This window comes from Triticum dicoccoides, chromosome 4B, assembly GCF_002162155.2.
Source record: "Triticum dicoccoides isolate Atlit2015 ecotype Zavitan chromosome 4B, WEW_v2.0, whole genome shotgun sequence".
In the NCBI taxonomy this organism is placed as follows: Eukaryota; Viridiplantae; Streptophyta; class Magnoliopsida; order Poales; family Poaceae; genus Triticum; species Triticum dicoccoides.
Genome location: NC_041387.1, coordinates 401,087,230 through 401,098,985, shown reverse-complemented (window position 1 = coordinate 401,098,985; position 11,756 = coordinate 401,087,230). Strand labels below are relative to the sequence as shown.

The 11,756-nt window shown below is 44.1% G+C and overlaps 1 protein-coding gene across 19 annotated transcripts; it reads right to left on the bottom strand.

The window, feature by feature from the left end:
• Window positions 1-764: 764 nt before the first annotated feature.
• Window positions 765-8,631, bottom strand: LOC119296330. 19 transcript variants are annotated; one of them, XR_005145110.1, is made up of 11 exons: window positions 8,145-8,631; window positions 7,766-7,880; window positions 7,591-7,691; window positions 7,433-7,504; window positions 6,958-7,060; window positions 6,670-6,879; window positions 4,981-5,032; window positions 4,173-4,293; window positions 3,673-3,928; window positions 2,895-3,132; window positions 765-2,765 (listed from the first exon to the last, which is right to left on the bottom strand). XR_005145110.1 is itself a non-coding variant. In XM_037574731.1 (7 exons), exons 3-7 carry the CDS (start codon window positions 7,651-7,653, stop codon window positions 6,348-6,350), a joined length of 513 nt encoding a protein of 170 aa, XP_037430628.1. In that variant the 5' UTR covers window positions 7,654-7,694; window positions 7,766-7,880; window positions 8,287-8,631; the 3' UTR covers window positions 5,538-6,347. The 19 variants fall into 19 exon arrangements, 7 of the variants coding, with proteins under 7 accessions (XP_037430628.1, XP_037430629.1, XP_037430627.1 ...); XR_005145111.1 differs by having other exon boundaries at window positions 7,591-7,694; window positions 7,795-7,880; XR_005145109.1 differs by having other exon boundaries at window positions 765-891; window positions 1,030-2,765; window positions 7,591-8,631.
• Window positions 8,632-11,756: the final 3,125 nt, after the last annotated feature.

Genomic DNA, 11,756 nt, shown 5'->3' with positions numbered 1-11,756 from the left:
TATTGCACCCATTGACAGAAGTTGACCCGTTACGCCAAATGGCCGAGAGACCCGCTAAAGCCATGTTGTCGATGAAAATAGTTTCATTTTGCAAGGACATTCGGTATTGGTAGTAGAAAGCCCATGTGTTAAATCATGCTATATTGAAAATATGTTTATCACGGTGAAAAATGTGAGTTTAAAAAAATCATATTTGTATAACATGTACACACCAATTAAGGAAGCATTTTTTAGTTGAAAATATGGTTATCATGCTAAGAAATTTGAGCTTGAAAAAAAACATATTTGTATACGATGTACAGACAGTTAAGGATGTATTTTAACTTTTCAGCAACTCTGTACTTTAGAAACTACACTTGGCAAGAATTTAGATCTTAGTCACATTGGAAAGCATACGGCCTTAGTTATGTTGTTTACAGAGACAAATGGTGTATGTAGCAAGGACTTTTAATAGACTCATCATCAGCAGCTCTCACAACCTAGGTAAGTCTTTCTATCAAAAATACATAGGTAAGCCTCAGTTCTGTATCTACTCTAAACAGAAGGATAATAATAAACTAAGGCTAACCTATGTGGCTAAGGTAAACAAAAAAGGAGAACACACCATAATTCTTAAAGTACATATCCTAGGATGCATTTGACTGCGGTACTATCCTAAAAGTCCTTCCCTCGACATATGACCAGTTGCGCAATGGCGCAAAAGCCGAGTGCAAACCAAGTATTGAAAGAGTGTGCACTAAAATATGTAGACACAAAATGGAACATATGGAAATAAGTACCATTTGATGATAGATAAATGGTTGCTGATGATACATGTTCTCTAATAAGCTTACAAATGACCATTTACAATGTTATGAGCCAGGCATGTAGATAGGCTTACCACACAGCAGCCTAAATAGCAAATGACCGAGAGTTAAACGTACATGATGGTCTTAGGTGATTAAATAAGATTCAAAAGGATGATAAACATATAAGTCTTGTTAGGCATCTATACTAATGCTAAGTTATATAACAAGGGGCTCTTGCTACCTGTTTATATTGAGTAGACGATCAAGCACAGCCCCTTGAAAGTGCATTTGAAGGCGAAAGCATATGCTTGACCTTTCTTAATGTGTGCCTGACGGAAGAAGCCACTCCAGCCTCTAGTGATGGTGGCCCTTTTGTCAACACCCTTGATAAAGCGGCATGTGACAGCGGTAGTTCCGTCTCCAATAGTGATTGCAGCGGTAGTTCCGTCTCCAGCTAGCTGAATATTACCAATTCATCTTACCCAGACACACTGGTTGGAAAACCAAATTAAAATCCTCTTTAATAGCACATCCAGCAACACAAGATAGCCCCTGAACCAGTACAAATTAATCCAGGGCACAAAGAGCTGTTAACCATTAAATCCCTCTCTGCCTATACAATATGTAGCATTCGAAGTTGTAATTTAGATTAACAGCACAAGAGATATACGTAAGAACAAAAGGACAAACACATCCGGAAATAATGCTTACAGATTTCAAATCGACATTTGAGTAAAACAAAGTGGTTGTAAACATATGAACAATTCAAAAAAGGGAACAACGCATCAAGTGTATTTGCTACCCGAATTGCAATTGTTTCACAGTGCTCCTCAGTTTATTCAGGCGTTTGTACCCTAACTCCTCAAATGTAACAAACTATCAAGGGAATAGTATCAAAACTAATTGAATGTAGCTTGCATATATTATACGTATTCATTATTTATTGAGATAGTATATCAACAGAGAAAATGCATGCAGATTAATAAAACTGCACTACAACCACCCATGCATGCCACTGAAAATTAAATGAGCAGTTAGAACTATTTTGTGGTGATAAAACTATGGGAGCACGTTGGCAATACAGTTATAAAATATACTATCTTCAAGGAAATCTGCATTTATAGCCCTATTCGATAGCAAAGCATTTTCTATGTATTTTGAGAATACCACCTTTTTGAGAATACCATGCTGAAAACAATCCACATGCGTATTCAAGTGCCTCTCGACGCACATTTCCTGCTACCTCTCGATGGTGACACAAAAGAAGGCCAAGACGCTCCCGTGGTGCCTGCGACGACATGCAGAACATGGCCTAGCGTTCCAGGCCATGTGAAGCAGCAACTCAACCTAGTTCAACTCCTCTTGTTGTATAAGCTAGCTTTGTGTATGGCCGTTTAATGCATATAGACATTCAAGTTTGTGCATGCGGCTGGGGCTTGCTCTTGTGCATAGTTGTTCAGTTCGCAACGGCCAGCGAGCGGGGTACAAACATGTGTGCGACTGTTAACAAATGGCCAGTTGCTAATTTACTTTACATATAAGCTCTAGTGTAACAGGTATGCATTATTCCCAATACTCCTAAATACTCTGGTATATTATTACCGTGGTATCTTGTACCTATAGGAGCAAATACTGTAGCTTTAAAATTCTTTGGTTTTTACAATACTATGCTATCAAACATAGACTACATGGATATAACTAATCAAATGGGCATTGCCTACACATTCGTTTGGTAATTAGACCATCTATCCTTCAACTGAAAAATACTGCTAGGAATACGCTAGAAGAAATGAGCGAACAGAAAAAAATGGATGAAGAAACTGGATGAAGAGAAATATGCAAACTATATGCATCACAAGGTCCATCATCGGCTGCTGGTACATTTAGCTTGAAAATACCATCTCTAATACGTTTTCCTTCAACAATGATGATCAAGGGAGGATCATAATGGTAATGCTTGCCAATATTTTTCTCAGCCTGCAAGATTGGCAAGAACATGGACAACATGTCATTTTAGAACTCAAACCCTACTTGCAATTTCGGATCATCATTCCAAAGTACGAATATAGATGTGCAAGTGGCAAACTGCACACAAAAGACATATACCTGCCTAGAGGTTAGTACTCTGCGGATTGTGCACGGATCTGCGATGATGAGAGCGGGGACTCATCCTACACCAGGGCTGCAAACTGCAGGTTCCATAGGACGTCCTTGTCTAATGGCCTCAGTGTTGGTTCCTTGGTGAGGCCCCGTGGGCAGATCTCCATGACGGTCCTGATCGACTCGTCAGAGCATCATTTGCTCACGGCTGGGTCGACGAAGTTCCTCCTCTTGCTCAGTCCTTCTGCCATCAGCGCCAATTGCAAATGGTGGTCAATGAATAGTAAAAGTTGGGTTTCGACTTTATTCAGAATTGAGGCTTGTCAACTGTACAGGGTTAACAAGGAAAGGAAGCATACATGTTCTTTCATTATCTCTACCTCGAACTGATGGGCCTTGTCAAGTGTACAGGGTTAACAAGGAAAGGACAACTCCTAAGATACTGAGGTAGGCCCATAAATCATATCTTTAAGTCACAACATAACTTTTTGCCTGTGTAAGGTAACATGCCTACGTTGGTAATGTCTTCAAATAAGAATTATCTCGGAGCAACACAATTTCCTAAATTAACTTACATGTATGGTATTAAGATGCATTACACAACAAGCTATATATCAGTTCAACAACTTAAGCTTGAAGATGTTTTGCTAGAATCGCTACAACTATCTATACAAAATTTAATTCAATATAAACCTGTTGTATGAGTTTGAAAAAGCAGACCACAATAGATTGATAGCCAAAGGAAGGACCGAATGATACATAATTAATTAGATTCTAATCTCACCGCCTTGAGGTCGGAAACAGGGACACCCAGCTCTAGTTGGCCCATGGTAGCCACTCCATGGCAGATCCAGCCGCCGAGCGGTATCAACCATGGCCTGAATTAGAAGAAAATTCATTCACTACACCAACCAAAGGAAGGCCATCTTCACTCCTGAGTTGCAAAGAGTCATTGGTCAACATGTGATCCTGCTAAATATAAACTGAAACACTTAGATCGTAGTGAAACATCACCATATATATCTACATCCCTGCAAAATCTGTAAAAAATGTGGTTAGCGGCCGGTGGTAGTATGTATTGTGTGAACTAATAAATAATCACTATACTGTAAAAATTAACATAACCAACTTGAAAAAACAACTATATCATTCTGACCGACTTTGTTCAAACACAACCAGGCTCTAGACCACAAATAAGAATCATTTCATATTACAAATAGAAAATATGAGAAGGACTGTTGGAGGTACAAATAAGAATCATTTCATATTACAAATAGAACATACCTTTGCATCAGTAAATGTCGATTAGCATTACATTCAGACATCCAATAGATCCAAAATGCACACATAATTATAATGGTAGACCACAGGGTATCCGTTGCCAGGTTATTTAGTGTTCCATTGCCTGTGGAAGTGAAGAGTAGTGTTATGTCACACCATTGGTACAGAAAAACTGCTGCAATCACGAAAAGAAAAACTGAATTTTTTTGTTTATGCACGGTATAGTGCCCGGCCATCAATATTTTTGCACTAAATGTGAGAAAAATCATATAAACACATATATCAGGAAGTTATTCTAATACTCTAGTAACATAATAAAATAACTAATATATTAACAGCACTATTGCTTGAAGGGTCCAATTAGAAGCTCCTAGTTATTTTAGAGGAGCATAATTGTCCGAATGCTGAAGTTAGTTGAAAATACTTGGATTTCTAAAATCCCCTGCCGATTGGGGCTTACGGGTTGGCAACTGGGGAAAATATGGTCACACATATCCTCTGGGTTCATGCCACCCATTCTAGTTGTTGAATAATACCTAATGACGCACCAAGCATGACCTATTTGATATTCCCTTGATCGCTTATGCTGATTATTTTGAAAGAAAGAGACAAGACCCAGAACCAGAGTAGATATCACACCGAGACACTATCCATACTATTTAGCTATGCTCCTGGCAACCTTATGAAAAAATCTGCCTAAATTATTTCCTAATCGATAATCATTGAAATCGAGTGCTGGCAATATCATACAGGTCTACCATCCGTTTGACATGTCTTTTTTTGTGGGATTTATCTTAGTAGAATGACTTACCATCCAGTCATGAATTTCTTTCAGGCCCAGCTGCGGACCACTTATGGAAAGCCTGTATTGCCGAAAAGAGAAAGAGAAAAGGTTCAACATTAAGTTTGTCTAACCTCAGAAGTACAAGCGAAGCTACCAAACATGAAGGGCATGCATTGTGTGCAAGGCAAGTATCAAAAAGGAAAAGCATGAATGAACAATAATAAAGAACACCAGCAATCTACTTTCATCTTTGTCAGATAATGATTGGTCCGAATTTTCTGTCAGCGCGGCAAGCACCCTAGGCAAATTAACAATCACTCAAGGTTCTAACACCAGAAAGCATTTATGTACTGTATGTCGGCCTTCTGTTTGGGGATTATAACATTATATCACCATAATATGTTCCTCCAAGTGAGTTAAATAAAGCAATTTCTTCTCAAATTCATTGCTAAGGAGATATAAATATTACCCTCAAATATCACCAATTTGACCACTCAATCCAATAGTTAGCCTCAACACAACAAACACTCACGAAGGGTCCTACGAACTTGCAACATTAAAATAAACAGTCATTTCGAACCTACATTTCACACAATCAACAAATCCGACAATAAGCTGTAAGCTGCCACAGGAATACCAACATAGAACCGTGGACTAATTTCAACAGCCAGGCTACAGACCCGACGTTGCAGGTGGATGAAAGGCTAAACCCTAGGGGAATGAACGAGGCGTGAAGTGCATTTGTAGCCCGATAGTTCGGGTTAGTCGTTGTCTACTTGTCCCTAGAACCATGCCTTTATTCAGACCCTTCAAAAAATGAGGAACAGTAGCACAAAATTAAACATAAAGCAGCCAAGCCCCATGTGAAAGAAAATTCTGAATTTGTAAATTTATGCGTGAAAGAATTAACTGGCCATTAAGTCTCCACATTCACCAAGGAATACATTATAAATACTATGAAAAGAAATGAAACTGTTCTAAAGAGTGCAATCAAACCATTCCCATTCCTTTGAAGTTCAAAACCACTACACCTAGGACTATAATAAGATCGATCAGCTTTTGTTCAACCCTTCTGCTCCAACTCTAGAACATCCAGCCAGTACATTTTACTAAAGGCATCACATATATTGTTCAGGTTGCAGTGTGTGTGTGTGTGTGTGTGTGTGTACATACATATATAATTAGTACAAATTATGAAATCACACCATCGTCATACAACATGTAGTTTCAAATATCATTTTCAGCCTGAGCATCATATTGCAACTTGTCAATCATATTTCTCTATATGAATACTGCAACCAAATTTCCTAATAACACAAAGCAGTAAATGGTCCACACGGGAGGTTCATTTGACAAGCAACCTACAAATATTTATTGCATCCCCACTTATATCACTATAATTTATCAATATGAACATACTCATGAACCAAGAGGCCACAAAAAGGCAGAAACACCAAAACTGAAAAATTCGTCAATGAGTGAGCGACACAAAAGGTAAGCCAACTAATGCTCCATCACAATGTATGTATACCATGAAATACATCACTAAAAGGGGTGTTCTAGCTAGTACCTATCTCATAACAAGGGATACAATCAGAACATACATTCTAGAAAGCATGTGCCAACAAAGTAGCAATCATGGGGGAAGAAGGTTGATGCTCCCCAGTAGTAAAAATCTGACTTGCTGCACATGCAAAAATCAAACCGTCAACGCACCTTTTTTCAGAGTGAACCAACTCAGAAATACTGCATGAAGGAATAAACAACAATAGCCTCTCATCTCCGCACCCCCTCTTCTCCGCCCCTTCAACAGGAGCTGCAGGTCACCGCCTCCATCTCCCTCACCCCTGCATATCACCACCTCTCGCCCTCCCTCGACATCCAGGCCACGGAGCAAGGGACGAAGGATGGAGGCATACCAGGGGTCTGATGGTAAGTGTAGCGTGAGAAATTAACATGTCAAGCAAGGCTAGTGGCAAGAAAGTGGATCCAGTAGTAACTTACTTCTCACACTCCGCAAGCCCATAAACCAACTTGAAGAGGGGTGTCCATCTTCTATCAAACTGACAAGCATAACTGAACGAGAACCAGTTTTTCCACAAGCAAGCTGAATAAGAAAACATAATGCCATGTTAATGGAAGGAAGTGAAAACACAGAATATAACAGACAACTGGAACTTGATACACTGAACACTCATACAAATGTAAAAAGAAAGACAGTGAAAACTTCATTTCAAACATAAGACCTGTATATATGGAGCTACTCAAAAAAGCATATATCGGTACATGCCTCAGGCCGTGAACTATTCTAGTTGCAACTGCGCCAAGTATATCAATAATATTCTCTAATGTTTCTACCTTTCTCCCATGTAAAACATAGTGCAATGTTAAGCATGGCAGTGTCAAAAAGAAAAGAGAAGGATATACTATAACAACAAAACATGCACAAGATGCCTTCTTCGTCTTCTGTGCTGCTTACCAAGAAAATGTCAGACTTACAATAGTGGGCAAGCTTCTTCGAGATGCAAATATGCAAAACAAGTATCCTTATCTGAAAGCAACCACACAGTTCATTTGTTGGATGCAGTCAGTTGTAAAAGAAAAAAGAATGTTAGTAAATTAGAACTGCACACACACCTCCAATAGTATTTTGGCCTGTGTAGGAGGCAAGTGTGCGTTTACATCCAGGAATTTAAGCATCTGCCCAGGGCAATCCCGACCCTCTTCTTAACCCCAGGCTGCTGAAAGAAACTTGCAAAATCATCCAAACCAACAAAGATGATTTTAGGACGAGACCCCTTGCATCACCTACCCTTATCCAAGCTCTAATAATAGGCATACGCTTCTGGTCCTCGTAGAAGCCATGGGGACGTCTTCTCCGTCTCTTGCAGTTGCTTTCCTGAATCCTATGCTTTCTCATCCAGCGGCTGCACCAATCACAACATGACATCAGGGACAAGAAACCCCCAAACACCTCGAGCTCTTTGCCCCGTGGGGGTGGAGGCAGAGGTGGTGCCTCGGTGCCGGCGCTGCCCCGGACAGCATCGTGTTCAGGCGAGACGAGGCGGCGACCAATTGAGGAAGCAATGTCACAGCACGGTCGAGGGACGAAGGACGAGGCCGGCCGCACGGGGGAGGGAGGAGGACCAACGAGCTCAGCGGGTGGGAAGCCATGAAGGAAAAGATCTCACCGCCTCCAACTCGAGCTCGTCGGCGAGCCGTCCTCTCCTGCCCCGCCTTAGCACCTCCATCGTCTCGAGCTCAAGCTCCCGCCGGCCGCCGGCAGGTGCGTGAGGCCCCACCCTGCCCCTTCCCCACGCAAGGATCGCTCACCTGCTCATTCCCCGCTGTTGCTTGCCTTCCTCGCCATCGTCTGCATCCCACCCCTCCCCTACATCCCCACCCGCACCGCGCAGACCCCGCCGCCGCTCTGGATCGACGGCGACATGGAAGAGGACCGGAGGAAGCAAGCAGAGGAGAAGGCCGGCGGTGGGATCGACGACGACATGGTAGAGTGGAGAGACAAGACCGGCGGCTGCGGGCTAGGAGAGGATCATGGGGAACTGGGGATCGAGGGAGGGGTGCGGCGGCTCGTGGGGATCGAGGGGAAGGAGAAAGAGGGCTAGGGTTCGTTTGGCGGCTGGGCCACTAGGGTGGGAGTGGGGTGAGACACGGGTGATTGGGTCCGAGCGCGAAGCTGATTGGGCAAAACCAGTTGCACCTCAAAACGGGTAACCCAGCCAACCTGCGTGCGGCGTGAGCCCACCCGTCATTGGATAACGAAAATGACCGCTAGATGAAAATTAGTTTTAACCGTTGTGAAGATCCAACTGCTTGGACGCGCTTGAAGGGCAGATCCGACGGCCCACGTAGGACCAATCGGGGGAGCCTCCTGGAGGTGAGTTGGCTAGCTTCTTTTTTGTTTTAAATGCGGAACAGGCTTTTGCAACGTCACGCTCCTCCTCCAGGGCATCTAAGTTGTCCTGCCTATCTAGTTCGGCTTCCTTCTCTTCGTACATGCACACGCGAGGTGAGTCATGGATTATGTCGCAGGGTAGCACTGCTTCTGCGCCGTACACCATAAAAAATGGTGTGTATCCGGTGGTATGATTAGGCGTGGTCCGTAGCCCCCAGAGTACGGAGTCGATCTCCTCGACCCAATGCGTGTTTGATTCCTTCAAGTATTGCACTAGTCTGGGTTTGATGCTGCTCATGATGAGACCATTTGCACGTTCGACTTGACCGTTTGTTTGGGGGTGGTAGACAGAGGCGTAATCGAGCTTGATGCCCATGTTGCCGCACCAGGTTTTCACCTCATCGGCTGTGAAATTTGAGCCATTGTCAGTGATGATGATGTGGGGGACACCGTAATGGTGTACAACCCCTGATATGAAGTCTATCACTAGTACGGATTCGGCCGTTTTAACTGGTTTGGCTTCTATCCATTTGGTGGACTTGTTCACCATGACCAATAAGTATTTTTTCTTATGGCTTCCCCCTTTAAGAGGTCCGACCATATCCAGCCCCCAGACCGCGAAGGGCCAAGTTATGGGGATTGTTTGGAGAGCGGTAGGGGGCGTATGGCTCTGATTGGCGAAGAGTTGGCAGCCGACGCAATGTTGGACAAGGTCATGTGCATCTGCCCGGGCTGTCGGCCAGTAAAAACCTATGCGGAAGGCCTTGCTTACAAGTGCCCGAGCTGCAGCGTGGTGCCCGCCGAGTCCGGCTTGGACTTCGGCCAAGAGCTGCCTCCCTTCCTCTTCGAAGATGCATCTTTGGAGCACTCAGGTGGCGCTTTTTTTATAGAGCCCTCCCTCGTGGACTTTGTAGGCCTTAGAACGTCGTACAATACAACGTGCCTTATTTTGGTCCTCGGGGAGCTCTTGCCTATTTAGGTAGGCTAAGAAGGGCTCGGTCCACGGGGCGATGACAGCCATGATTTCGTGGGTCGGGGGTGTTATTTCGGTGGCAGAGCCTCCGATTACATCAGATGGTTCGGAATCTGGGGTTATGTTCGGAGCCGGGCGGGTGTTGCCGGTCTTCCCTTCCCATACCACGGATGGCTTGAACAACCTTACCAAGAAGATATTAGGTGGGACGGGGTCGCGTTTAGCGTCGATGCGGCCAAGGACATCCGCCACTTGATTGTTTTCTCGGACCACATGGTGGAATTCTAGCCCCTCGAACCGAGCTGATATTTTGAGGACGGCATTACGGTAGGCCGCCATTTTCGGATCCTTGGCATCAAAGTCTCCATTTACTTGTGATATTGCGAGGTTCGAGTCCCCGCGCACTTCTAGGCGTTGGATGCCCATGGAGACTGCCATCCGAAGACCATGCAACAGAGCCTCATATTCGGCCGCATTGTTGGAATCTATGTATAATATTTGGAGTACGTATTGGACCGTGTCTCCGGTGGGGGATGTCAGGACAACACCCGCTCCCTGTTCGGCCAGCATTTTAGAGCCGTCGAAGTGCATGATCCAATTGGAGTAGGCGCCCTACTCTTTAGGGAGTTCGGCTTCTGTCCATTCAGCGTGATTTGTATGTAATGTCGAACGAAAGGAGCTCGATAGCCCATTTGGCAATCCGTCCCGTGGCGTCGTGGTTATTTATTATGTCATTGAGTGGTACTTCGGAGGCCACCATAATCGAACATTCCTGAAAGTAGTGTCGTAGCTTCCAGGATGCCATGAAGATCGCGTATGCTATCTTTTGATAGTGTGGGTATCGGGATTTGCATGGAGTGAGGACAGTGGACACGTAATATACCGGCTTTTGGAGCGGGAACTTGTGTCCGTCTGCTTCTCGTTCGACGACGAGCATTGCGCTTACAACCTGGTGTGTTGCAGCTATGTATAATAGCATTGGTTCGCCAGTATTTGGCGCGGTCAGGACTGGATTGCTGGCCAACAGGGTCTTTATTTCTTCCAGTCCGACTGTGGCCGCATCCGTCCACTCAAAGTGTTCGGTGCGTCGAAGAAGGCGATAAAGAGGTAGTGTCTTTTCTCCTAATCGGGAGATAAAGCGGCTTAAGGCAGCCACACATGCAGTTAGTTTCTGGATCTGCTTGAGGTCTGTTGGGATAGCCAATTGTGACAGAGCTCGGATTTTTGCCGGATGCTTCGATTCCTCTGTTGGAAATAATGAAGCCGAGCAACATCCCTGAGTGTACGCCGAAGACACATTTTTCCGGGTTGAGCTTGATATCATATGTTCGGAGGTTATCGAACATTAGTCTCAAGTCATCTATTAGAGTTTCGACGTGTCTTGTTTTGATGACCACGCCGTCCATGTATGCCTCCACTGTTTTGCCGATTTACTTCTCCAGGCATGTCTGAATCATGCGTTGATAGGTTGCGCCGGCGTTTTTGAGCCCGAAAGGCATAGTGTTGAAACAGAAGGGGCCATATGGCGTTATGAAGGCCGTTGCAGCTTGGTCGGATTCCACCATCTTTATCTGATGGTATCCGGAGTATGCGTCGAGGAAGCACAGTGAGTCGTGTCATGCGGTGGCGTCAATGATTTGGTCAATGCGAGGGAGGGGGAAGGGATCCTTAGGGCAAGCCTTATTGAGATCCTTGAAATCGGCACATAGGCGCCAGGATTTGTCCTTCTTTGGTACCATTACTAGGTTTGCTAGCCAATCCGGATGTTTTATATCTCTAATGAATCCGGCCTCGAGTAGCTTCGCTAGCTCTTCTCCCATGGCTTGCCGCTTAGGCTCTGAGAAGCGCCTAAGAGTCTGCTTGACTGGCTTGTATCCTTTTTGTATATTGAGGCTGTGTTCAGCCAGCCTGCAT